At 46.1% G+C, this 27,897-nt stretch overlaps 1 protein-coding gene across 4 annotated transcripts in view; it reads left to right on the forward strand.

Annotated features, from left to right (window-relative positions):
- The window catches only part of HMG20A (high mobility group 20A), a 45,479-nt gene extending 18,175 nt beyond the window's left edge, over positions 1 to 27,304 (forward strand). For 2 of the 4 annotated variants that reach the window (XM_081337357.1, XM_081337360.1), the window contains exons 3-11: positions 4,557 to 4,644; positions 6,080 to 6,227; positions 6,937 to 7,146; positions 10,221 to 10,353; positions 10,733 to 10,764; positions 16,021 to 16,096; positions 17,613 to 17,828; positions 18,567 to 18,710; positions 20,455 to 21,161. In XM_081337357.1, coding sequence (XP_081193483.1) covers positions 4,559 to 4,644; positions 6,080 to 6,227; positions 6,937 to 7,146; positions 10,221 to 10,353; positions 10,733 to 10,764; positions 16,021 to 16,096; positions 17,613 to 17,828; positions 18,567 to 18,703 — 1,038 coding nt within the window. In that variant the 5' untranslated portion in view covers positions 4,557 to 4,558 and the 3' untranslated portion in view covers positions 18,704 to 18,710; positions 20,455 to 21,161. Of the gene's footprint in view, positions 1 to 4,556; positions 4,645 to 6,079; positions 6,228 to 6,936; positions 7,147 to 10,220; positions 10,354 to 10,732; positions 10,765 to 16,020; positions 16,097 to 17,612; positions 17,829 to 18,566; positions 18,711 to 20,454; positions 21,162 to 23,221; positions 23,301 to 27,244 lie in introns of those variants that run through there. The other 2 variants (XM_081337358.1, XM_081337359.1) reach the window with 2 other exon arrangements.
- Positions 27,305 to 27,897: the final 593 nt, after the last annotated feature.

Below are 27,897 nucleotides of genomic sequence, written 5' to 3' on the forward strand. Positions count from 1 at the left end.
GGATCTGAGGGTAGAAATGGCTGCTGCCACCTCCTTCTTTCGATTAAAAAGATCAGAACCCAAGTGTCAAAGGTTACCGAGTTTTCCCCCCAGTATTTACCTGCAATTAAAGGCCAATTCAAGTCTCTGAAATGAGAAATTATCTAGAGAATGTATCTCCTTACTGTTTAATTGTTTATGGTCTCCGATAAGCAAAGTCAGTGGGGAAACCAGATTCACTTAACAACTGCGTTACTAATTTAACAAACTGCAGCGATTCACTTAACAAGAGGGGCAAGGAAGCTTGCGAAATGGAGCAAAATGCACTTCACAAATGTCTCACTTAGCCACAAAAATTGGGGGCTCAGTTCTGTTTGTAGTTCGAGGACCACCTGTGTAGCATCTAAGCTCTGAAAAAGCCAAGCATAGCGTTACTTAAGTCAGTGCGGACCATAACTGTGAAATAAATGGATTTACAGTATCCTGTGTACTTAAGGGGAAAAAAAATCATCAACATTTTTACTGACTTGACACTTCCAGTGAATGTTGAACTGCTTTTCCATCTGCGCTCTCCGAGCATATCCTAGCGAGGAAGGGCAGAGAGGCTATTTCCTTTCGGTATCCTGACCGGGATTGTTCTCCTCCTGACGAAGTGTACAGGAAGGAAATACCTGGCTAAAGCTAGCCCATCACCTTCACTTGCTCACCTGACCCCAGAGGGGTCCCAAATTTAAGAGGGGAAACTCATCACCAGATAACGAGATGGTGCCTGACCTAAACATCTTTTGGGTTTCTGCAAATTGTTTTAGAGCCTTGGACGGTCTTAAAAACCACCCAGCCCATGGATTGGGAGCGCAGCTGCAAGGCCCATGACGGCAGGAATAATTCTGAAGCCGGCAGAGCAACCTCTGACCCAGCACATCCTTCGCGCATCTTTTTTTTTTAAAAAAATCCTCTTCCAGTTTGTTCCAGTGGGAACCAGCTCTCCCCTTCCCCTCCCTTATCCTGCCTGTTGGAAGAGCTGAATAACTTCTCCTTGTTCCGAAATATTTGACCTCGGTGTTGAGTGTCCAGCCATATGGATTAAATAAAACAAACCTTTAAAGCAAGTAAGGAGTTTGCATTCTTCTAACTTCCTGTGTTTATACGGCCTCTTTTGCCCGGTGGTAACGCTGGTGTCCAGCTGCTTCCCACGCCGAACTGAAAGCAAGGTTGAGGCTTATTTGTTTCTTATCAAGTCTGAAGGCCAATGTGAAATATAATGTATAGGATAGCAGAATATAATGTATAGAATATAAAGTATAGACCAGGAGTCTTCCAACTTGGCCCTTTTATGACTTGTGGACTTCAACTCCCAGAATTCCTCAGCCAGGCACGTGTGCCTGGCTGAGGAATTCTGGGAGCTGAAGTCCACAAGTCATAAGTTGAAGACCCCTGGTATAGACTGTTGCAGCATCCCCAGGGTCACGTGATCATAATTCGGATGTTTGGGAACTGACTCATACTTATGACGGGGTCACGTGATCCCCTTTTGCGACCTTCGGACAAGCAAAGTCAGTGGGGAAGCCAGATTCACTTAACGACCGTGTTACTAACTTAGCAGCTGCAGGGATTCATTTAACAACTGTGGTTCAAGAAAGGTTATAAAATTCACCGAATGACTCTCTTGCTTAGCAACCACAATTTTGGGCTGAGTTGACAACTGAGCGAGCAACACACTGTGCTGTCCTCATTAGCAACCTAGCATTGTATTCAGGAATGGGGGGTGGGGGGGGGGAAGGAGCCCTTTGCCAGATTTCTTTCAAAGCGGCATTCATAAAATTGGAAAACGAAACAAGGAAACCAAACCATAAGGAGCCTATTATATGCTTTTTCATCCTTCTGACTCTCAGGAACTAAACCAGGGGTCGGCAACCTCGGCTCTTTTATGACTCGTGGACTTCAACTCCCAGAATTCCTGAGCCAGCGTAGCTGGCTCAGGAATTCTGGGAGTTGAAGTCCACGAGTCATAAAAGAGCCGAGGTTGCCGACCCCTGAACTAAACCAAACCAAAACCAGGGCTAGGCTGCTTTAACAGAGGGATAGAATCAAGATCCGGTTAGGGTCAGGGTTAGGTCCCCATGAACGTGGAAAGCAAAATGGACATCACCAATGGATTTGTAATGCATCGGTATGCTTAGGAGGGTGTTGAGTTTTGGAGCCCGCCCTATCTATATTTCCTGGTAAAATACATAGGAATAATAATAATAATAATAATAATAATAATAATAATAATAATAATAATAATAATAATAATAATAATAATAATAATAATAATAATAATTATTATTATTATTATTATTATTATTATTATTATTATTATTATTATTATTATTATTTAGCTTTTGGGGGTGGGAGTGGGGTGGGACAAATTGTTTCCTTGCATCCCAGGCAGATGATGTTGTTTAATTAGCACAACACCTCACAACTCCCTTTTTTCAGGCAGTGAATAAATGTTTGGCTAGGACAGCCATCTTCCCTGCAGGACAGTGGAGTCTCTTTCACTTGTACCTATGATTGATTCCCCCCCCCCGCCCCCCCCCCCCACCAAGCCTGGACATTGCATCCATGCTTCCTTAAAAGGATATACAGGCAGTCCTTGACTTACAACAGTTTGTGTAGTGACCGTCTGAAGCTACAGTGGCGTTGAAAAACGGGACTCAACGACCGTTTTTTGCACCTACCACCGTTGCAGCATCCCCGGGCCAGGCGATCAAACTTCAGACACGCTTGGCAGCTGGTTCAGATTCACGATGGAGGCCGTGCCCCTGGGGTCACGTGATCTCCCCCCCCCCATTTTTGCGACCTTCTGACCAGCAGAGAGTCAGCGGAGGAGGCCCGGTTCAGTTCACAGCCGTGTGACGAACTCAAAACTGCGGCGGTTTCCCTAAACGACTGTGGCAAGAAAGGTCGTAAAACGGGGCACAAACGTCTCCGAAATTGTGTGCTCCGTTGTGGGGCCCCCAAACGGTGCATTTATTTCCCCCTCCCCACTTGAGCCTCTGCCTCGTTCTCCGGTGCAGCTTGCTGGATTGGAACAGGTGAAGAGGATCTTCCCGCAAGGCACCCCCCCCCCGAAGGTCAGAGGCATCTGAGAAGATGCTTGGAAGCAACCGGCCCCCTTTTCCTTCCGGCTGGCGAAGAGGCCACTTCCGAGAGACGGCACCGAAGCCGAGCAGAACGGAAACGGGAGCCCGTAAGGTGAATGTCTGGACAAATTCCATCTGCGTCTTTTCCACAGACGTCACTGCCATTTTTCTTTTGCTTTCGCTGTCGATTGCTGCGCATTGCACAATTATTCTTTCCCCCCCCCCCTTCTTCTCCTCCTCCTCCTCCTTTTCCTTTTTTGGTAACCCTTCTATACCTGTAAACGTGTTTCATAACACCCAGAGGATTGAAATTGGAGGGTAGCTCGGGGGCCTGTATAAATGACAGCGGCTTCTCGTCTATCGTTAGGCCTGGCAATTAAAGTACTCCAAAATATGGGACTGTGGACGGATTTGGGGCGGCGAAATACAGATAGTCTTTGACTTACTCGTTTAGCGGCCGTTTGAAGTGGCAACGGCCACTGGAAAAAGGGACTTATGATCGTTTTTCACGCTTAGGACCGTTGCAGCATCCCCTTGGTTCCGTGATCGAAATTCAGGCGCTTGGCAACCGGTTCGTATTTATCACGGTTGCAATGTTTTACTTAGCAGCAAAATTTTGGGCTCCATTGTGTTTGTAACTCAAGGATTAGCTGTATTGTATTCATGGGGTGGAATTCATTCAGAATCGTACTGATGATTGTCGGGAGAAAAATTAATCCCTTCTCATTTGGAATTTTTTTTTTTGAATTGGGACAGTATCCATGCTCTTTCTCTTCCCCCCCCCGCTCTTTATTGACTGCTATAAAATAGAATTTAATTGTTCCCCCGTAAAAAGCTCTTGCCATCCCTTTGCATTTATTATTCATAGAGCAGCACCCGTGGGCGTGAAGATGAAAGAACCAGCCCCCCGGCTGCAGAATTTGCTATGTAAAACCCCACCCAGGGAAGCGATGGAAGGAGAGGAGGAAAAGGGTGAAAGCATAAATATTTACTTATTTATGACAGTCAGGCAGGCTGGGGATTCAGGATAGCAACGTTTCTGAAACCATCGTAAAAATTTTTTTTATCTAAAGCAAACGAGGAGTTTTCCAGAAGGACGGCTGTGGCTCTGCGGAGCAGGGATTAAAGCGTTCAGCCAAGGTATATTCCTTGATGCCTGTTGTCCCTTCCATTTTTCCCTTCTAGCTTAAACTGATGTGGATTGGCGTCTCTTGCGTGTTCTGACGTGTTTGTAGGTCCATTTTTTGTAAGTCTTCCCCAGTACATGTAATATTGGGAAGTTCTCTGTAGCTGCCGTAACCAACTCTGACCCATTCCTGAAAGTTTCCAGCTGATCATTGGAATGCAAATGACAAGGACGGGACAAGATGGGACAAGGACGGCCAAGATGATGGAGAATCTCCATAGACACTAATATGAAAATTGTCTCTCCATTTCCTTTCGTAACAGTAATGGAGAATCCGATGAGCTGCGCGTTTCCTCCTTCGCGTATTCAAGAAGACGATGGCTTAAAAGAGAACAGCGATGTTCCACCCGGGTGAGCAACTTATTGTCCAGCTTTAGGCTGTTGCATACTTAACCTGGCTTATATCCCAAACCATTTTCTTTCCCTCTGCCTCTCGTCTCTTTTCCCAACTTGATCACTGCATAGGAAATAAGAATTGTCTTCCAGTTCTCGCCACCTTTAGATTTTTCATAGGCGGTAAAATAAGCATTTAAACTCTAGTGGGATTTGAAAGAGTGCAGAGAAGAGCAAGGAAGATGTTTAGTGGTGGAGGCTAAAACACAGGGAGAATGGTTGCAGGAATCGAGTATGTCTAGTTTAATGAAGAGAAGGACTAGAGGCTGACATGATAGCAACGTTCCAATATTTGAGGAGTTATCTCAAAGAAGAGGGAGTGAACTTCTCCTCCAAAGCCCCTGAAGGCAGGACAAGAAGCAACGGATGGAAACTAGTCAAGGAGACAAGCAAGCAGGAACTAAGGAGAAATTTCCTCACAGTGAGGACAATTAACCAGTGGAACTACCTGCCTCCAGAATTTGTGGGTGCTCCATCTCTGGAGGTTTCTAAGAAGAAAATTGAGCAGAGAGTTGGACTAGAAGACCTCCAAGGTCCCTTCCAACACTCTATTCTGTTATTCTGAATTACAGTGTCATTAAACCAGTTTGGCCACTTTCTCTGAATGATTCTTTTTTTAGCTCAGGCTTAAGATCTTTCTGGATTTGTAGGGAAGGAATGAAAAAAAATAAATGGATGTATTCGGCGTGTTTGTCACCTACCTTTCTCCAGCTCTGAGCTGATGGGGGGAAAAGGGAGAGAACACCCAAGGCCCAAGCCATGGAAGCTGCAATGCATATGTTTCCCTGGGAGCTGTTTTCAGATAGACAAATGTGCTGCGCCCAGCAATTTATTAAGGGCTCGGAACCCCATGGAACACACTGTGGTGTGTCATATCACTCCAGGGTTGTTTTGTTTCTAAAAGGAAAAAAAACACCCCTTTTTTCTCCAGTGCAGCAGCCAGCAATGGTGTGACAATAAATGAAAGCAAAAAAACCAGAGAAGTATAGATCAAAGCTAGCATCATCAGCAGAGTTAGAAATCTGGTCTGAAACCTACTGAATAATAAAAGACTGTTTCTGGTCCTCCTCTGAAGATTTCAGCCCTTCATAACACGGAGAAGACAGAGCTTCTGCTCTTAATTACAAACAGAATTATTTTCCCCGATAATGCACCCTGTTGAGGTCAGAAATCACTTGCAATGAGCAAAGGCCACTTTTTGCCATTCAGGGGCCCTTATCAGCTGCTCTCTGCCATGCTCGTCTCTGAACGTTTCCCAGTTGTGACGTTTTGGAGGCCAAGCGGATGGGACAAATTTGCGACGGAATAGCTCTGTTTTGCGGCAACGAGAGAGGGAGTATTTCTGATGGTTATCTGACACTTTTTTCCCCCCCCCTCTCTCTCTCTCTTTCAGGGTAAATCATTCAGAAGGATCGTGTAGTGGCAGCGCCTCCCAGCCTGCCAGCCATCCAGATTTTGCCGAAGACGTCTTGCAAAGCCAACTGTTGCGCAATGAGTCATTTCACAAAGCTGAAAATAGCGAACTGAGGGCCGAGGAGGAGGTGAGCGGAAGCGACGGGAAGGCTTCTTAAAAGATTTCCTCCTCGGCATCTGCCCGTTCTCTCCATTCATCTTTTCTTCTTCCATGGAGAATCGATCGCTTAATATTTTAATTCTAGCAACCCTGCCCTACCGCAGGGGGCTCGGTAATGGGATGCCATCCACAAATAGATCCCCCTCGCAGGTTCTGAGGATTGGGCTGGAACAGAAGCTGTCTTTTGAAATAGGCGAATTAAAGCCTTCGGTACAGGGAGTCCTCGACTTACGACAATGCATTTAGTGGCCATTTGAAATTGCACCGGCACTGGAAAAAAAAGGGGGGGGGACTTAACGAACATTTTCCACCCGTACGACCGTTGCAACATCCCCAGGGTCATGCAATCAAAATTTGGAGGTTTAGCAACTGACTGTCACATTATGACGGTCGTGGAGTCCCGGGATCACGGGACACCCTTCTGACGAGCAAAGTCAGTGGGGAAGCCAGGCTCACTTAACAACCGTCTCAACTGCAGCGATTCGCTTAACAGCAGTGGCAAAGGAAAGGGGTAAAATGGGGCAAAACTCACTTGGTAGCCGTCTTGCTTAGCGACGGAAATTTGGAGCTCCCTGGCGGTGGTAAGTCGAGGACTGCCTGCAGTTTATAAGAAACGGGGAGGTGATAATGTCCTGTTTAAAACGAGCGCTGGGTGTTTGAATTTTCTCCTACCGCAGAGAGCCAAGAGAGGAGGCTGGTCTAAAGGGCGGAAGAGGAAGAAACCCCTACGGGACAGCAATGCCCCCAAGTCCCCCCTGACGGGGTACGTGAGGTTTATGAATGAGCGCCGGGAGCAGCTTCGAGCCAAGAGACCCGAAGTCCCGTTTCCAGAAATCACCCGGATGTTGGGCAACGAATGGAGCAAACTCCCTCCGGAGGAGAAACGGGTACTGCTCTCTGGGCCTTTCCGTAGGAGGGGATGTTTTGTGGCAGGGCGTCTCCCACCTTAACCCCTTTGAAGACTTGTGGACTTCAACTCCTAGAATTCCCCAGCTGGCTTCAAAGGGGCCAAGGTTGGAAAGCCCTTTTTTCCCCCCTTTTCTTGGCATTTGATTGCATCCTCAACTTCTTTGGGGGAACCGAAGAGAAAAAAATATATATCCAAGGATTTAATCCATAGCACTGATGATGTTACCTAGTTGGGTCATGAAACCTCTGCAAGAAAACAACCAAGCTCAGAGGGCACCAAGGCCCCCTCAGTCCTCCTCCTCCTCCTCCTCTTCCTCCTCTCTGTAAACAACCTAATCAAGGAGTCATCAAGATCACTCCCACCCACACTGACAGGGCAAGCCACTGAATATAAGCAAAGAGTGAACCCCACTCCCTTCTATTACTGATGGTGTTACTTAGCTGGGTCATGAAATGTCTGCAAGGAAACCACCAAGCTCAGAGAGCCCCAAAGACCCCCACAGTTGAAACCTCAGCTACTGATACTCTCTGCTAGGATAGGATGCTTTCTTAAAATGCTTTCCTCTTGCACCTGTAGTTTCCCCAGAACATAATGCAGCTCTTTAGCCTTCAGGAGACAACTCTGGAGCCTGACAGGTAGGAATGTCCTTGGACCAGAGGGAGTGTGGGGAAATGGCAAGGCAGGCTGATGGAACGAGGCCCCCGTCACATTCATCGGTACAGCTGGCGTCCGGGGCAAAACAGATGCAGCTGAAAGAACAGATTTGAGCGGGATGCAGATCGAAGGCACAAAGGGATCATTCATCTCCCCATTTAGAAAGGGGGAGAAAAGAGAAAAACCCCACTCGCAGTGGGGAGCCTTGCCTCATTCTTCTTTTTTCACCCAAAAGAAGGACGAGACTCAAAGGAGGTTTGTGGGGTGCTGGCTGACAGGCTAACATGCTTCCTTGGTTTGTCGGAAGCTGGCTGCGGCTTCCAGCAGCGTTTCCGGCACCAGAACCCCGCCTGGGTCTCCTCAAAAGTAAGGCCTTGAATTCCGAAGGGCTTTCTGTTGTGTATCTGGGACAGAAGATGTCAGGTTAGCAGTTTTCCTTCCTGGGTGGCTTGCGAGCTGGGGAAATAAATCGGTTTGGTGGACAAAGGAGCCAGACAGAAGCAACATGATAAACACAAAGCGTGTCACGCCGTGACTGGCAAGTCCAAAAAAAAAAAAAAGCCACTGACAGGAGTGGGGACATTATTTGCAAAGCACAGCCAAGCTGGGAGGGCACCAAGGACCCCTCCTCTCCTGCTTCTCTCTAGCAATAGCATGCCTCGCTTGTCACTTTGCAGGTAGTCCTCGGCTTACGACCACGACGGAGCCCCCAGATTTATGTCGCTCAGGGAGACGGGCACGAAGCGAGTTCTTAACGACGTTTCTCGCCCCCTTTGCTAAGGGAGTCGCTGCAGTTCCTCAAATTAGTAATGCGGCCGTTAAGTGAACCCGCTTCCCCCGTTGACTTTGCTTGTCAGAAGGTCGCAAAAGGGGAAGCGGGTGACGCTGCGGCCGTCACAAATGTGAGTCGGCTGCCAAGCAAACCGAGTGTAAATCACGTGACCCTGGGGAGGCCGCGATGGTCGTAGGTGTGAAAAATGGTTGCAAGTCACTTTTTTTTTTCCAGGGCTGTTCGAACGGTCACTAAGTGAACCGTTGTTAAGTCGAGGACTACCTATGCTTGATGGCCTGTTGCCGGTTTGCCTCCTTTGGGCACACTTTGCAAGGGATTCGATGTTCAGGTTGCACCTGAGCACTATCGTGAGAGAAATGCAGGGCATCCTGGGGGATTTGTGGTGTAGCGCTGCTGCCTCCACTAAAAATTTGCCTCAACCCTTCAAGGCCCCGTCCTTTCTCTGCACGCTCAGGTCTGTTTTTGAAGCTCTTTGCAAGTTAGCGGCTCCCTTTGAAGAGTTTTGCAGCCCGGCTCCATTCATTAAGGAACAGTGACAGGCCGCTCCAGGCAAACTTTGATATGATTCCTTTAGAAGTAGATTCAAACATATTGCTGATAGGAAAGCTAAACTTTTATGCTTGATTCATCCCATACAGAGGGAGGAGAACAGATGCACAATTAAACCTGCGACAAGCATCTTCTGTTCTTCATTTATTCCATCACCTTTTATGTCTGTCTGTCTGTCTGTCTGTCTGTCTGTCTGTCTGTCTGTCTGTCTATCTATCTATCTATCTATCTATCTATCTATCTATCTATCTATCTATCTATCTATCTATCTATCTATCTATCTATCATCTATCTATCTATCTTCCATCCATCATCTATATCTCCCTCCCTGCCTCCCCCATCCATCCATCATCTATATCTCCCATCCATCCATCCATCCATCCATCCATTTATATCTCCTTCCCATCCATCCATCCATCCATCTATATCTGTCTCATCCATCCACCTGTCCGTCCATCCATCCATCCATCCATCCATCCATCATCTATATCTCCCTCCGTCCCTCCCCATCCATCCATTCATCCATCAGTCATCTATATCTCCGTCCCATCCATCCATCCATCCATCCATCCATCCATCCATCCATCCATCCATCCATATCTCCGTTCCATCCATCCATCCACCTGTCTGTCTGTCCATCCATCCATCCATCCATCCTCTATATCTGTTTTCCCTCTTTCCCAAGATTTCTGTAGTTTAACCCCAGAGGTGCAAGGGTGCCAGGGGTGCAGACACTTCATGCTCAGACTGATCTCTTCTGAGTTACTCATGGCCCATCACAGGGAGACTTGTAGGATTGCTTTGTGCATGCAAGAAATGACAGGCACAGGCCACACCCTGAAGCTGAGCGGGTCACAACTGAGGATCCATGAACAAAATGCTGAACTCTGGGCTGAGGTTTACATCTGGGCACTACCGGAAAGGGACTCTGCTGCTGTTTAATCACGCCAGCTCTGAGTACTCAGCCCCGCTTTACCTTCTTTGGGGAGCCAGGGACGGGGACTGAATTGCAACACTCTGGCCAGAACAGAGCAGTGATTGTTCTCTCTTTGCAGCGCTACCTTGACGAAGCCGACAGAGATAAGGAGCGCTACATGAAGGAGCTGGAGCAGTACCAGAAGACGGAGGCTTACAAGGTTTTTAGCAGGAAAACCCAGGACAGGCAGAAAGGCAAATCACATCGGCAAGGTATGGCATTTGAGTCTCTAAAAGTAGCACGTGGGGCCACTCCTTCGGGCTTACTTTACGGGAACACAGGTCGTCCTTGGCTCGCAGCCGCAACTGAGCCCAACGTTTCTGTCGCTAAGCGAGACAGCCATTAAGTGAGTTTTGCCCCATTTTACGACCTGGCTTGCCACAGTTTGTAGGTGAACCATGGCAGTTGTTTGCTGAATCTGGCTTCCCCATTGACTTTGCCTGTCAGAAGGTCGCAAAAGGAGATCACGTGACCCTGGGACTTTGCATGTCAGAACGGGCTGGGAAAGTGGCCAGTGGCGATCCCGTGGTCCTGGGACACGGCAGTCATTGTAGACACGTGGTGAATTGACTCCTCCTCTGTCTGTTTCAGAAGGAACACGCCCAGCTACCCATGACCATCAGGTAAATGCCTTCTTTTTTTATGATTCTTTTCTCCTTAAGCGTCACCGGAATCAATTGTAGGGACATTCAGGCCCCATATAGTTATTAAGCCAGCCGGTTGAAAATGCCATCTGAAAGAGAATGAAATGCCATCCCATAGACAAAAAGTTACAGTAGCCTCAGTCCTGTCCGCTGCTGGGCCAGTTGGTTAAGATTCTGCAAAATCTAGTCTCAAACCTTAAGAGACAACCTTGTTGGGATTGTGTGATGCTAAGCAAAGGAGAGAACACCCCCCCTCCTCCCTGTTTTGGTGTCCCAAGAATCAAGTGATCCCTTTTCATTTCTAACTGGTCTTTTGCAGCTCTGATGGTCAGGATCCATTGGGTTGCTGTATTAAGTAACCTACCCTAGGGAATGGGTGGTGGTGATGCCATGCAACCTTGTTATTCCTCTGGAGTTTCTCAGCAGCTGGTCCTGGGATCACAGTTGCTGGAGTTTGTCCCTTCCCCACAGAGTAGCTCGGCTAAAAGGCTCTTCCCAATAGTATCATTTTCTGCAAACTGGGTGTAGCAGATGAGCAGGCTAAGCCGAGGGAGGGAGGGGTCAAATATGTCATCAGTCTTGAATCCCTTCGTGCCCACAAGAGATCTCATCCCAGCCCACCTTGAATGCCGTCAACTCTTATCTGCTGCCAATTTGCTTTGACCGTTAGTAGTTCAGATTCTTGCAGCTGGCAGTAAACCCTTAACATACATTTGAACTGCCTGGATTTCTGATTTTCCCACGCTTGACACTTGACTGTATGTAAATCTTATTCCTTGGTCTAGTGAGCACAAAAAACAATGTCTTTTTAGGGGCAGCCCCTTCATCTTAGAAATCCTGGCTCAAGTGTTTAAAAACTTGATACTGTTTGCATAGGCCATGCCATATTATACCAGTGCCGCATTTTCTAGTACATTTCTTATTGTAATCCTTTTGAGCAGCCTTGAAAGTGCTGGGTGGCCCTTAGAGGCGCTGCGTAACTATTTAAAACAGAATTGGGTTTACATTCCTGGTTTGGGAGTGCCGCACTTCGAACAGTCCTAAATCAACCAGGAGCATTGCAGCCAGAGGATAATTTGTCACGAAGCAAAATGAAAAAAGAGGGTTCTAGGCAATGCATTCAACAATTATTCTTAGGATTTAAGAACCTTGGTTGGGATTCTCAGTCCTATTAATTCCATTTTTCTGAAATAATTTCCCCCCCCCCCAACAAGTATATTAAACGACCACGCCAAGCGTTGATAGTTGTTCCTTTATCTAGCTAGAATTCATTGTCACAAGTTACAGCCGTTCTCCAAAAAAGCAAATGGTTCTGTTTCCATCGCCAAGATAAATACGGAGCTTTTGCAAAGTTCACTCCCCATTGGAGAAGAGATGTTTATAAGGTGTGAGTTTTCATACCACATAAATCTGCTGTGGCAGAAATGGTGTCCCTGTTAGTCCTAAAAGCATTGCCTTGGGCAAATGCTTGAATTGTTTGGATTAAGAACATCTATCATCTACAGTGGCCCAGTTCACATATTGTGCTAGCCCAACTTTGCTTAACTAGAGCATAATGAATGACACCCGATGAACCGAATTCACACAACACACTAAGGTATAAGCCGTGCGATATACACAGTACCCCATGCCAAAAATCACATGGTGAGGTAGCATGTGGTTTAGACCAGGCTTGTGAAGAATAGCAGGGGAACTGATCAGGTGAGTTAAATGACACAAAAAAGGGAGATTTGAATATGCTTAACTGAAAAAAATATATATTTTCGTTTCATTATTTTCTTTCTGTGGATCTTAATGCTCTACTGATACTCTCTGGATTGAGAGGTCCTTAGTGGTCTCGTGAGTTTGGTTATTTTCTTGTGGACCTTTCATTACCAAACTAGGTAACATCATCAGTGCTGTAGTTACCTAGTTTGGTAATGAAACATCTGCAGGAAAACAACCCAGCTCAGAGAGCACAAGGACCCCACAGTCGTCGTCCTCCTCCTCCTCCTCCTCCTCCTCCTCCTCCTCCTCCTCCTCCTCCTCCTCCTCCTCCTCCTCCTCCTCCTCCTCTCCACAAACACCACCCCCTTCTAGCACTGATGATGTTAGCTAGTTTGGATAATGAAATGTCTGCAAGAAAAGAGCCAAGCTCAGAGAGCACCAAGGACCCCTCAGTCGTCGTCGTCCTTCTCCTCCTCCCTCCTTTCCACAAACTCCATTCCATTCTAGCACTGATGATGTTACCTAGCTGGGTAATGAAACACCTGCAAGAAAGCCATCAAGCTCAGAGTGCCCCAAGGGCCTCTAATTTCAACTTATCTCCTCTGTCAGTACTGTCAGGATTCAGGTCATTCCTGCAACCTCAGAACCCAGGCTTGTTCCTAAGAACACAATGCAGTTCTTTCCACACTGCCAAGTCAGTTCCCCCCGTCCCCCAATCTCCCCTTAAGGACCACGAAAGCAGCCATCATATCTGGAGTTTCTCTTCTGATGTATGATAAGTGACACCCTGACATTAAGCCCGAACAAATGACTCCTTTGCAATAAAAGGGTAATGAGATCTCTGTGATGTTATTCCCACGAGTGGTTTAAATTGTGGGAGACACCCCCCTTCCCCCCCCGGGAAATACTTCGCATGTTGGCGAAATGTACTTGATAATGGAAAGGCACTGATGGTTTTCATTAACATGCTTCCATTAAGCTGAATGTCTTTGCCCAATCTCTGGGATTTAATTGCTTGGAGTGGGGAGGGTGCATGTGGGGGACCTCCTAGGGAAGCAGTATTTTGTCCTTGGTGCTCCCCCCCTTTCATCAATTCTTAAAAGAGTTCGTCCTCCCCGCCCTTTTTAATGCCGCTTCTCTTTGGGGTCTAATGAAAGCTGGTTTTAAACTGTATTGTTGCCGTAGGCAAACATTCCCCTCCTGCCTCTTCGGTCCCTGATATTTCCTTTTATAATGAAATTTTATCGTGACGCTGCTTCTGAGATGGTTCTTTAAATAGAAATGTGATGGATAACGGGTCTTTAGTGGACTAAACCATTCATTTCATTCCGTGTCGATCTGTTTCTCTGTCTCATTGTTTGACGCCGGGCATTGCATTAAGCCACTTTGTGTACAGTGTGTTCAGAAGAGCAAAGCTGAGCCCTCCCAGGAATTGGGCACGTCTTGTTTAATGAAAAGAAGGACTAGGGGTGACATGATAGTAGTCTTCCAATATCTAAGGGGCTGCCCCAAAGAAGAGGAGGGGGTCAGCCTGTTCTCCAAAGCACCTGAGGGCAGGACAGGAAGCGACAGATGGAAATTAATCAAGAAGAGAAGCAACCTCGAACTAAGGAGAAACTTCCTGACAGTGAGGAACAATTAACCAGTGGGACAACCTGCCTCCAGAAGTTGTGGGTGCTCCAACACTGGAGGTTTTCCAAGAAGAGACTTGACAGCCATTTGTCTGAAATGGGTGTAGGGTTCATGCTTAAGCAGGGGTGGACTAAAAGACCTCTAAAGTCCTTCTAAACTCTGTTGTTTTGTTCTGCTAGTTCTAGGGCTGGAAAAATAGATTGAGAGAGGGGAAATGGGTGTGAGTGGAGGTCATGAACTTCTCCCGGGTTCATTGAGGTTCCGAAGGTAGCTTTTTGAATTCAAGGAGGTGCGAATCTGCCTGGTGTGGGAGGCCCATCTACTCATTGCTGAAGAAGTTTGGCTTCTCCAAGATTGAGGCCAAGGGCTCTCCCAGCAGAGTTTTCTGAGTTTAGTATCTTAAACTGAAGGTTAAAGAAAATCAGAGCGCTTCGTGTTGGAGCTGTCCCAACTGTATCTTTGTCTGATCTGTCGTGACAAGGCAACACAAGCTAATATATTTATGGTAGGCATTTTTTTTACAAAGTACATGCCTGATAAGTATATTATTGTTATTACAGTTGGCGGCACAGTCAGCCAGATGTTTAGACTGGATTTGATGTTGTCATCAACCTATTGAGTCCTTCCCAAGGACTTGGGACAGGCTGATGTTGTTGTTTCATCATCATCATCATTACTGCTATTATTATTGTTTTTGTGTTATTTTGGGTCAGCATGGATATAATTGACAGATTGTGGACCTCAGACAGGAAGTATATGACTTTCTCTAATTTTAGAGTGTGGGGTGGTGGCTCGAGTTTGTCTTTCTCCCGTCCTCTCCTCGTGACTTAATTTCTAGTTCCCTGGCTAGGAGATGACTTGCTTGCCTTGGGTGACTCACTCCACCAACTCTACAAGAGCTTTCAAGTGTTCCATGGAAGGCTGTCTCCTTCCCAAAGGTCTGCCAGGTGCTTCACCCAACTTACAAAGAGCCTGTCGTACCCAGTGTGAAGCACTCTGATTGACCTGCCAGAATTCCCTTGTAGGGTCTTAAGCCCCTAGCTGGGCTCCAGGTTGTGTTTGACCCTTCTTCGTTCAATCTAAAACAACAACAACAACAACAACAACAACAAAAGGCAGCAATCCTAACCAAACAAAAGAGTCACCTCTGCTTGATAGAATTTCGCTGGCGGCCAGGATGCTTTTAGCTATTTAAAAACCCTTCTCCTTGCCAGTCCCTTTTGTTCTTGCACAACTGTTTTGACTGCCGTTGTTACAGCAAAGGTAACAGAGGGATTGCAAGTGCCAGCTCCGAAAGCCAAGATTCCTGACGGAAGATCTGAGAACTGGAAAAACAGAAATATTTGGGTTTTTGTCAGGCTGTTTGCCTGAACCCCAGGCGTACTTTGCCTTGCAATTCAGTCGACAATCCTTCTCCCTCTTTCCATTAGGAACGCTGCACTTTCAGCCTTGCCTTCGACGTTACGCCTTTCCCCTCAAATCTCTGTGTTGGGTCCGTTTGTTTGAATAGGAGCCCCAGTTCACTGGGCGGGGAGGGGGGGCTGTTTGCGTCTTCACGGGTGGGGTACCTAGCTGAAGAGTGTGTGGGAAGGATTTCCTTTGCAGATGACTGCAGTCAGTGCATGGGTGTTAGAAGGAAATGTGTGGGAAGCCCCACTCGCTTCCTTATCCTTATGCCCTTCCTTTTGCCTAGGCAACCTCGGCTCTTTTATGACTCATGGACTTCAACTCCCAGAATTCCTGAGCCAGCTGGCTCAGGAATTCTGGGAGTTGAAGTCCATGAGTCATAAAAGAGCCGAGGTTGCCTATCCCTGGCCTAATGCATGAAAAAGGGTTAAGATCTTCAGAGTTGTTTCCTGTTGTGAATTTTCAAGAGGCCACTTTGTCTGATTGCAGAAGGAACCAGATACAAAGGAGAGATCAGTTTTCGACATTCCAATATTTACAGAGGAGTTTCTAAACCACAGTAAAGGTGAGCAGAATAATAATAATAATAATAAAAAACCAACCCTCATATTCTCTTATCTCCTTTCACATTATGCATGTTCTCAAAGTGTTGGCATATGGTGTTGATATCTATTCAGGGCCAACGCTGCATTCTATAGGGCTTACTCCCAGGATAAGACTGGGAGAATATATATATTTGTTTGGGTTTTGCAGTTCTGTGGAAATTGACAGGGTAGGTGCCCGGGAAATACTACATTAGTTTCAAGGTCAGATGAATGTTTAAACCAGGGCAACTTTTAAGACCCGTGGACTTCAACTCCCAGAATTCCCCCACCAGCCCTGGTTTAAAACCTCTTAAGATTGCTTCATTCTAAAAAAAAGGATGATGTGATCCTAAGAGACATATTTTTCTGTTGCTTTGTTATAGTCAATCCTGCAGCTAATACAGCTGAGTTAAGATAATGCCAAAGCTGGCATCCTCATAGTGGCTCCCTACAGGAGCTGTGCACAATAATTGTGCAGGCCTGGGAAAATCCACTCTTAAATCCAGGAAACACGGATTTTCTTTAGCTCACTGCAGGAAAAGCTCCTTTATAGAATTTAGTCATTTATTTAGGGTATGGCATCTACAGAGGTCATGCAATTCCTTTGTGAAAGTAATGACAGATAAAATAAGGGTGCCCAGATCTGCGTTTCTTTAATGTTTGCCATTTTGCCATGTCCTAGAAAAGATGGGCAGTAAAATTACACTAGCATTAATTTACTGCGTGATTTCCCCCCCAGTTTCCTTAGAAACCCTTTGATCAGAGTTGATAATACGTAACCGTTTGATTAGAAATCTTCCAACACAGCTTAAAAAAACCCCCCTTCATTTCATCTAATGAAATGCCGAGGGCATGTAGGACCATCTTTGAACATTTTTATAATAAATTCTTGCTTGCTTGCTAAAATTAATTTAAAAATAATTTTATCCTAAATAGAATTCCAATATGACTCATCAGAAACAAACCCCAAGTCTTCTTCCTTTACCTTTTAAAGATTTTAAAGAGAACTACTTTAAAGAATTTGATAAATTTGGTTAATGTTCCTGTTGCTAAGATGAATTTAAGACAGGGTTTCCCCAACCTGGGCAACTTGTAAGACACGTAGACTTCAACTGGCGGGCTGGGGAATTCTGGGAGTTGATGTTCACTGGTCTTAAAAGTTGCCAAGGTTCGGGAAGCCTGGTTTAAGAAGAAATTGTTGTACTCATTTCATTTGAAACTGTGGGGACGTCACACTAGTTCTGCAGAATGCATTAAGGAGAAATTACCTTCAGTGTGTAAGCATGCAAATGCAAGTAGATAAATAGGTACCACTTTGGTGGGAAAGTAACAGCGTTCTGTGCTCCTTTGCATATAGTCTTGCCGGCCGTATGAAACTCGGGTGATCACAAGACAAGTAAAGAGGGGAACGCTCCTTGGTCCAAGTCTTCCCCTGCTCAGGCCAAATCTTCTGAATTTTAGATACGGGATTCTCATACTCTTCTCTGTTGTTGTTAGCGCGAGAAGCCGAACTGCGTCAGCTGCGCAAGTCCAACATGGAGTTTGAGGAAAGGAACGCGGCCCTGCAGAAGCACGTGGAGAGCATGCGGACGGCGGTGGAAAAGCTGGAGGTGGACGTGATCCACGAGCGCAGTCGCAACACGGTGTTGCAACAGCACTTGGAAACCTTACGGCAGGCTCTAGCCGGTAGCTTTGCTGGGGTCCCCTTACCAGGTGAATAGCACTAGCACTAGCCCTTAGACTTATATACCACTTTATAGTGCTTTTGCAGCTCTCTATAAGCGGTTGACCGAGTCAGCATCTTGCTCCCCCAACAGTCTGGGTCCTCATTTGACCAACCTTGGAAGGATGGAAAACTTGGTCAACCTTGAACTGGTCAGGATCGAACTGCTGGCAGTGGGCAGAATTAGCCTGCCATCCTGCATTCTAACCACCGCACCTCCACGGCTCTTACACAGGCCTTTAGCAGAAGAACCATCTCCGTCGCGGGGCTATGTCCACCATCTTTCTTTTCATGCTTGGTTTTGATCTTGTTGATGTTTCACGTTTCGAGATACCTTTTGAGAATGTTTAGAAATAGTTCTCCAGGTTACACATCCCAGATAGACAGGTGGACTTCAGCTTCCATGGCTGCCTGGGGAACTTTGAGAGTCTTAAAGCTGTCAAGGTTGTGGACATTCCTGCTCTAGACTCTGTCAAGCTCCGTAAGGAAGCGCTGGGAACCGGGGTCATGCTTGAGGCTGGCGCTTCACTTTGCAGCCCGCTAGCTTACTGTCCCATTTGGTTTTGTTGAAGGTTGTCTTAAAAAAACAAGAGCAGAGCCTCAAGGTTTGTGTGGATTGGACCACGGTTGCTTTCAGAGGCCGCAAAGGCTAGTGGCGCCCTGCAGATTCCCTGCCTTCCTTGGGAAGGCAGTTGCCAAGTGGCCGGTCTTCTGTTTCTGTTTTCCAGGGAGCGGGGAGACCCCCACCTTAGACACTATTGATTCCTACATGAATCGGCTGCACAACCTTATCCTGACCAACCCACAAGACAACGAGACTCTTATAGCGACAGTCCGGGAGGTTGTGAACCATCTTGAACGTTAATCACTTGGTGAGTTTCTACCTTATCAGAGCTGAATTGAAATCTTGGCCCAGGATCCCAGGGGTAGGCAACCTTGGCTCTTTTATGACTCGTGGACTTCAACTCCCAGAATTCCTGAGCCAGCATGGCTGACTCAGGAATTCTGGGAGTTGAAGTCCACGAGTCATAAAAGAGCCGAGGTTGCCTACCCTTGCCCAGACTGTAAAAAAATGCATGCAGCAATGCCAGACTCGTAGTATTCGCTCATAAATTACCAATCCTCCTACAGTGCTTTAGTTTCAGTAATGTTTATATCTTTCTATATATTTCTTTCAAAACAACAAAGAGCAGAAGCATAGTTTCTTTATTTCCCTTCCCTTTTTTCTCCCTTCCCTCCCCTTCCCTTCCCTTCCCTTCCCTTCCCTTCCCCTCCCCTCCCCTCCCCTCCCCTCTCCTCTCCTCTCCTCTCCCCTCCCCTCCCCTCCCCTCCCCTCCCTTCCCCTCCCATCCTCTTCCCCCTCAATCCATAAGGCTAAATTCCTGTCTTCTCAGTTGTGAATTGCGAGTGGGGGGGGGACAAACAAACAAAAAACCACAAATGCCATTTCAGCTCAGGTCCATCTGTGCTGCAGAAGCCAGAAGAGCCCAACCTTTCCCAGTCTGACCTTTGATAATCACTGCCAAGTGCCGTTAATTGCCTGCTCGCCATTATCCCTTGGCGTCCGCGGCAAGTCCGTTGTCCTTCCAGCGAGCAGCCAGATGGAGCAGACGAGGGTTGTAAGCCAAGCCTGCTCCCCCGGGGATACATCAGCCGTACTTCGGCTGCCCTTTGTCGAAGGGAAACAGCTTGTGGATGCAAGACCGAGATTTTTCCACATCTGACGGGCCCCTTTCTTTTGACCAAGCATCTCTTTCGGGGACAGTGGTGGCGGTTTCTGCCCGGAAACTGCCAAGGCTGGATTGGGGGATTTGTGATGGGGACAGCAGTGACAGAACATGGCAGTTCCATTTAGACGGGCTCTGGAAGGGCAGTGGAGACTCCGGGCCAGATTTTTTCCTTCCTGGCTTCTCTTTTTCAACCAAGGCTTGTCCAAGGATTCAGACGCCCCAAAGGCTCCTTCTGAGGGAGTTAAGAACATGCCTTGGGGTATCCGAAGGCAAGTGTGGCTTCCTTCTTGAAAAAAATGGTTACAGCCCCTAGAAATGACAAACCACAGGAAAAAGTCCCAAAGCAAACTCTTCTCTTTCTTCCTTATTCCCCCCCCCCCAATGTCACATTCTCGCTTCCTAAAAATAACCTAGACAAGGCAGTCAACCGTGCTGGTTCCCAACGGGTGGGACTCCCCAAGACTCCCATTGGCCTCGTCTCAGCAATGATGATAGTAAAAGTGAAGGAGGAGAACGTGCGGAGCAGGAGTCTCCAACCTTGCCCAATTTTAAGACTTGTGGACTTCAACTCCCAGAATTCCCCAGCCAGCCATCCCTAGTTGGATCATGAAGCATCTGCTGGTTGGGGAATTCTGAGAGTTGAAGTCCACAAGTTTTAAAGTGGCCAAAGTTGGACACTTCTGATCTAGGTGGTGATTTCAAAGGAGGTCACCTGTGTTAACAATGCACATCTGCCAACAAGTGTGACACGGGAACGTTGCCAATTTATTTCCCGAGACCCAATTTCTCTCTGGGCCTTAGCTGAATTGGGCTTAACTCTTCAAAGATACCTTTGCAAAATCCCAGCACATCTTCTAATCCCCCACTCTTCTGTCTTTATCTGCAGTTTCTAGGGATTTTTTCCCCCCTTAAAGGGCGAAAGAAGCCTGGAACTTGACCCATTGTGTGGAACTAAGCCAAGAAATAGAAGGCAAAAAGTTGGAGATAAGCTCCAGTTCTTTAAAGCCTGAGGAGGACTTATGTTTTTGAGAAGTCGCGATAAGGTAATGGCCTCCACTCGGCTCAGTTTTTCTGCCCCGTCCTCCATTCCTTATCGTTTATCCACTAGCCATGGACCAACTGCGCCGAACAACACAAGGGCTGTGCTTCGCTCTCGTTTGAGTCAAGGTTGTTGTATTTTCGTGGCAACGAAAACGAAGCTCTGAAACGGTTTTTCTTCCCATGCTCTGGAGGAGAGCAGTTTGCCTGCCTCTTTGCTCCTTAGTTTCATTCCAGTCCTGTCTTGCCCAACAGAAACGTCCCTGGGCTTCCCTTGGTGTGGAGACCGACCAGCCTCCTTCTGACTTTAAAAATGCAAGGTCTTCACGTACACTTTGTAGATCTTCATAGTCCAACTTCTTTTTATTTTGTAGCATGCTACTTAGTATGGTGTTTGCGGAAGTCTTACTCCTCTCTCTCTCTCTCTCCCTCCCTCCGTCTCAAAACCAGGAAACGTGCAAAGAGTCTCTGTGTGTGTCTGGGAGGGGGGGGGGTTACATTTCTTCCCCTTCTTTGGTAAAATGTGATGGTCCTTAAGAAATAAATGAGGTTAAAAAGGGATGTCCGTTTCTTTTGTACTACTTTCTGAGCAGCTGAAAAGTTCACCTTGTTTCTTTTTAACTATTAAGCAGTGTTGTAGCAGGGAAAGCTGCCCAGGTACAGCCAGGTGTTCCACAGGTGTAATTATACAGGTAGCTGCAAGGGATTTTGCCCTGTAGTGATTCTGCCTGATGCTCATGACTTGCTGAACCTGCTTTTATCCCCTCCAGCCCTTTGCCAGCCTGATGCCGTCTGCATTTTCTAGAACAGTATCTTTCAGATTTTCCCAGGCTAAAGAGAAAACCAGAGAATTAAAATCTAAAACATTTGAAGGGCTCCAGAATGGAGAAGTCTTTTAATAAATCAGGGTTTAGACGTGAACCGTTGCCTTTCCGTCAGCTTCTCCTGACAGATAACAATGATCAATACTTATTTCAGATCTTCATGTCCAATGAGTTATTTTTTATTCATTAGATTTTTTATCCCATTTTTATTACTTCATAAGTAACTCAAAGTGGCAAACATATCTAATACTCGTTCCCCCTATTTTCCCCAGAACAACAACCCTGTGGGGTAGGTTGGGCTGAGAGAGAGGGGCTGGCCCAAAGCCATCCAGCTGGCTTTCATGCCTAAGGTGGGACTAGAACTCGTGATCTATTTGCAAATAAGACTCATTTAACCCCCACCACAAAAGCACATTTTTTAAAAAAAATCCAAAGGCCCTCCTTCAGTTTAATTTCGATTTGAAAATGTAAACCTTGCTTCGGTTTACAAAATCGGCTTCTCTGGGTTTCCATTCAGAACATATTCGAAGGCGCTATAATCGTCAGGCAGTCAGTGATAGGAGAAATCCCTTTTTAATTGGTAGAATCATTTCGCGACCGTTTGAAGTTACAGCGGCAGTGAAAAAAGGGACTGGTGACTGTTTTTCACAGTTAACGACCTTTGTAGCGTCCCCATGGTCATGGGATCAAAATTCAGACGCTGGGCAGCTGGTCGGTACTTACGACCGTTGCTGAATTGGGCCCAATCGTGGCCGTACGCCAAGGACTACCTTTGCGCATTATGAATAGGTTTAGCTTTCCAACTTGACCCTCAAAATGACCTTAGGAAATACAGTTGCAACGCTGGGTAGCTGCCAGGGATCCGAAGCCGTTTGGAGTGGACGGTCCTGTCGGAGAAGCGACCGGCAAAATGACATTTCCTCCATGCTGCATCCTTTTTCCGTCCCCAAAATTGGTGCAGAAAACCAGCTGCACCCCGAAGCCAGCTCTGGAGCCTTCACTCCAGCCCAAAGGGCAGGAGACCAGTTTCCGGTTTGGCCAACATGACTTAAGCTCGTTGACACCAAGCAGCAGCTGGTCGAGCGGCGCTAACCTCGGGAGGAAGAGGGAGACAGACGGGAAAACCACCTCCTGAGTTTGTTCTCCTTACCTACCGGGCAGCTGCTGGGCTGGTTCCCTGCCTAATATCGGTCAGTGTCAAAACTCAACTGAGGTCGCAGCCTCTTCCGCCAACTACTTCCCCTTTGTAATTTACGTGGGTTTCCCTGAAAGGAGAAGAGGAGAGCAGATTCCCCTTGGATTTAGTCCTAGAATGAGCTGATCTTCGGCATCGATTTTCTTCACCCCAACGGGCAGATTTCCCAGGATGAAGGAAGGGCTCCCAACGAAGTCCCAAAGGCACTTTTTTCAAAAGGCAATTGGACTTTCTGTTGTTGTTGTTTTTTCCTTTGAAAAGGTTTCATTTCTCATCCAAGAAGTTTCTTTAGTGGATGAGGAGAGAGATGTTTTCAAAGTCCAGTTGCCTTTTGGGACAACTATTGACCTAGATGATGGAGAATCTCCATAGACATTTCCAACGAAGCTGGGAGATGCTAGCTTGGGGAAAGCCATTCCTTGTAGCTGCTCATAGGATAACAGTTGTATCTGCATGAAGTTGTAGCTGTAGACCACACCTAATCCAGTTCAGCTAGATTTCAATCCCAATTGCGGTCATAAATCCAGGACTAAAAATAACGAACGACTTCAATCGAGGGATAGTATATTTTATTCTGTTCCTATTTTTTTTTAAAGGGCTAAATTCACCCTGGAATTGTTTTGCTTCCAAAAGAAGTTTCTACCTCTTTGCAGCAAAAGTAAGCTATATAAGGCAATTATCTTGCTGAACTGGTGAGGAACGTAAGGTTTTTACGGAAGAAATTACACTGTCACAATGGTTTAATTTGACTCGAGAGCACAAGCCGTATTTTTTTTTTAACGCTAAGGATTTGATTCAATAATTGCAGCCTGTTTCTCTCCTTTGCCTCGTGGCTGGCTTCGCCCATTTATACAAAGGTTTTCTTGGCCCTGCCTTGGCGAACAAAGCCATCATCAGTCACGGTTTACAAGCCAAGGTGGTTAGGTTTACACCAACGAGCAAGTCACAGTCACTGCAAGGCACCGTGTGCAGACACACCGTCTCGTTCGATGCTAACAGTGTGGCTAGTTGGATTTCAACAGGAGCTCTAATAAAACATATTTTCTCCATGAAACGTGGGGGTGTCAGGTGTTTATTTTTGGGGAGGAAGGTGGGAGCTGTCCCCCCAAAATGACCTCCACACCTCCTCTTGGTTCCTGACCCCTTCCCCTGGGAGATGCAGCAGTGGGCATTGCACGGGTGCTGCAAAGCCGGCATTGTGGCCGGCAGAAACTTAAGTCCTCCATCCTTGGAGGAGGAGGAGAAGGCTGTAAAGGAATACCCCCCATGTGGTCCCCTTTTGCGATGTTCTGACAAGCGTTCAACAGCCGTGTTACTAACTTAACCACTGCAGTGTGAGTCACTGGTCGTAAAATGGGGCAACGTTCACAACTGTCCCACTTTGCAACAGAAATTTCTTCGGGCTCAGCTGTGATCATAAGTCCAGGACAAATCTGTGCGCAAGTCCCAGAGCAGGATTTGCCATCTGGACATGCCTCTTGAGTGCATCAGTCAGAGAAAAACCAGTCCTGGTGTGTCATTTCCTTCGATTCAGCGCCTGCATCAGCCTTTTTTTTTTTTTTTTGAATTCCTGCTCTTCTTCCTCCGAATGTTTTAATTGCTCCATGGGCAATTCTGCTTTAGCCACAGGAAGTGAGGCTGGCATGCGACTTTGGCCATGGGAGAAACAAAAGAAAACCTCTTTTTTTTCGGGGGGGGGGAGTTTTGCTCTTATTGTTTAGGTTCTCACAAGGCGGCAGCTTTGTGCGTTGAGTGTGTGCGAATGTGTGCGTGTGCAGCTGTAGAAAGGAAAGGAAAGGGAGAGGAAAGACACCCAAAGAGACAGTTGCAGATTCCAGCAGGCGAATCAAGCCAGCCCCTTCCGTATTGCATTGCTCAATCTTGGCAGTTGTTTAGATGCCTGGATTTCAACTCCCAGACTTCCCCAGCCAGCCATGTTTCTGGGAGTTGAAATCCAGGCATCTTAAAAAGACCGCAAGGTTGAGGGACAAAGCTCTAACCCCTTTAAATGTCACTTTACTCTTTTAAAGCATTGCCGTGGCTGATCTCATCATTCCTCATCTGTTTTTCAAAGGGACCCTTGGCACAAATTTGCAGGCTGGAGACTGCTCAAGCAGTTAATCCGGCTTGTTTGCTATTGTACGGGATGCGCAGTGTGTTTATTTCGTGTATGTGTGTGTGTATATATATATATATATATATCTGGGTGAATTCCGTACATTCCCCAAACGCTTACCAGACGGGAAGGAGCGGAGCCAAGTCTTTGCCCTCTGTGCAATGCAAAGGATTTGACAACCAGAGGATGACTCTCTTGTTTCCGGATGTTTTAACACAACTCAGTGTATCTGATATTTTGGGGGAGAAGCACTGCCATCTACTGGCCTGTCTTGGGTGTGCCCTTCAAATTCGGAGTAACCCTGGAGAGGAAAAAAAAAATCATTAGCTCTGTAACTGCACCTTTTAATTAATATATATACAAGGAAAAAGTGTCAAGGAGCTCCGATCCTTGGTAAATTATATTATTAAGTCTTTATTGATTAGCCCTTGGGCCATATCAAAGTGCAAAGTTCCAGCAACAAATTGTTACTAGAATTTGATAAAGGCAATTTAAAATGGAATTTGATAAAATACAGTTTAAAATGGAATTTGATAAAATACAATTTAAAATGGAATTAAAATAAAATACAATTTAAGATGAAATAGTAATAAAATACAATCTAAAATGAAACTGTAATAATGTACAATAATTTAAGATATAGATAAAATATGATAACATTATATTTCGGAGTCGCCCTTGCAATCTACCCCAATCAGCCCCACATATGCAGATCTCAGCTGGACCATTTTGTTTAAGTACTGTGCTACGTTAAATGTTATTTTCAAGTTCTGGCCAGACATAAGGTAAGTTATTTTGATGTGAGGATCCCAATGGGCCATTCGTTTGGTATATAGACCAAGATACCTGTCTCTCACCCTCTTGCTGTGAATGAATAAAAATCACATTTGAGCTTTAAGCAGGGGTAGGCAACCCTGGCTCTTCTATGACTCGTGGAGTGTTCCTGAGCCAGCACAGCTCGTGATCTTCAATTCCCAGAATTCCTGAGCCCCCAGGAATTCTGGGAGTTGAAGTCCACGAGTCATAAAAGAGCCAAGGTTGCCTACCCCTGATTGGCATTCCTGATCTTGTAGAGAGGGCATCATAAATGCCTCAGTTCCTAATTAACATTTTTGGCGGGTGTACTTGCAATTGTTTTTATTGGTTGGAGGCTCATACTTCTTAGGATGTCAGATACAAATTAATGAATTGTGGCTTAGCATGTTAGCTGAATCAGCTTCTGTTGGGGAGCCGGGAGATGGTTGAAATGCTGGCTTGGCTGCAATACCGGGGCCATCTCTTACTTGCACTTAAAAAAAATAGTCAGGATGTTAAATCAGTCTCTTTCAACAACTGTATCGGAGGTCAATGGATTCCTTGAAGCCTGACGTGTTTTTCCTGCTTTGGCTTATCAGTAATTTTACCTTACATCGCCATTTTTCCCCTCCCTAAGTCCTGGATTTTGACTGCATTAATTTTAACAGGGATGGTTTGTACAAATATTTGCCTAGGTGTTTCCTGCTTGCTGACTAAATGAGCATAGCTTAAGAAGAGGGTGCAAAGACAAAACCAGACCTTGGGGGGGGGAGGAGAAAGAGAAGATTTCTCTTAAGTTCTTCTCCGAAAGGAATAAAAAGGAAGGGAAAAATAGAACTAGACAACCACCCAAAACGTCCCCGAAGCTTGCTGGGAGAAACAATTTCTGGATGAGGCTGAAATCCTGACAAGGTCAGGAGACGGACATTGTAAACTAGGCTCTTTTATCTGGCAGGAAATAGGAAAATAAGTTTTACAGATAAAAGGGGAAGATAATAAATAACCAGACAATCCCTTGGAAACTCCCTGGGGCTGGTGGTAATGTGTTGCAATCTGCGCATGTGGCAAACATAGACTCGGCGTTCGTAGTGGAATCAGCAGGAGCCCTTTGCAATATTCTGGAGAAGATGGTGAATGAATTTCTGCCGTCCTTGCTAATTTGTATCTTGTGGATTACGTTTATATCTTGCATTTCCTCTTAAGAGTTCAAGGTGATTTTGATGGGATTTCTCTTACTACGCGATGGGGTGGCCAGAGCAGCCAAAAGCCATCTAACCGAGTACTGGTAGCCCTTAGGAGCCAGGACCACAACTGAGCTCAAACTTTCTGTGGCTAAGCGAGACGTTTGTTAAGTTTTGTCCCATTTTACGGCCTTTCTCGCAACGTTGTTAAGTGAATCACTGCACTTGTTAAGCTAATAGCAAGGTTGTTAAGTGAATCCGGCTTCCCTCCTTGACTTTGCTTGTCGGAAGTTCGCAGAAGGGGATCACATGACCCTGGTACCCTGCAACCGTCATAAATATGAGTCAGTTGCCAAGAATCTGAATTTTGTTCAGGGACGCTGCGATGGCCGTTAAGTGTGAAAAAATGGTGATTTTTTTCAGTGCCATTGTAACTTTGAAATGTCGCTAAGTGAACTGTTTTTAAGTCGAGGATTACCTGTATTTGAGAGAGGGGAAATTGTCCCCTTTGTTCCTTGTCCCCCCAGCCTCTCCTAGTTTCAACCCACCAGTAAGAAATAAAGACACCGTTTCCGTTTCTTCAGCAAATGGAGCCATGATGGATGGCTTTTCGTGAGCAGTGGCTGCCGAAGTCAGCATCTCATCAGCCACGAAGCGCAATTTATTAACCTCTAAACACAGGCTAAGCAGAGACACTGTTATTTTAATTTGAGATGTGAGTTATACAGCCGGTGCCTTCTCCAAGGAAACCCTGCTGAGTGGGTGTTTCCCCTTTTAGTTAACCTTGGAATCCGCTTCACCCCCTAATTTGAGAGACGGCTTTCCTTCCTCACCTTTCATTAAGGGCGAAGAGCTCCACGGCTACCAAATTTGGAGAGTTTGGGAAAAAAAATATATACCGTAACTTGTGGGGTTGCAAAAACCCATTCTTTCTCAATAAACAGGCCTTGAATTAGGTTTGGGGTCCTCACTGATTTCTCGTTTACACTGAAGCTGTTAAATCTTCATTTATTTTCTAGAGGGGAATCTGAGCTCAGGCTGAAAACCTGTTGATGGTTGATTTCACATTTGATTTGTGTGGTTTTGGTTTTGCACCTCAACTCCTCGGATGAGTAGGAAGCCCTATACCATTTCAGACAAACAGTTGTCCAATCTCTTCTTGAAAACCTCCAGTGTTGGA

The sequence above is a fragment of the Vipera berus genome (genome assembly GCF_964194415.1).
Source record: "Vipera berus genome assembly, chromosome: 12".
NCBI classification, from domain to species: domain Eukaryota; kingdom Metazoa; phylum Chordata; class Lepidosauria; order Squamata; family Viperidae; genus Vipera; species Vipera berus.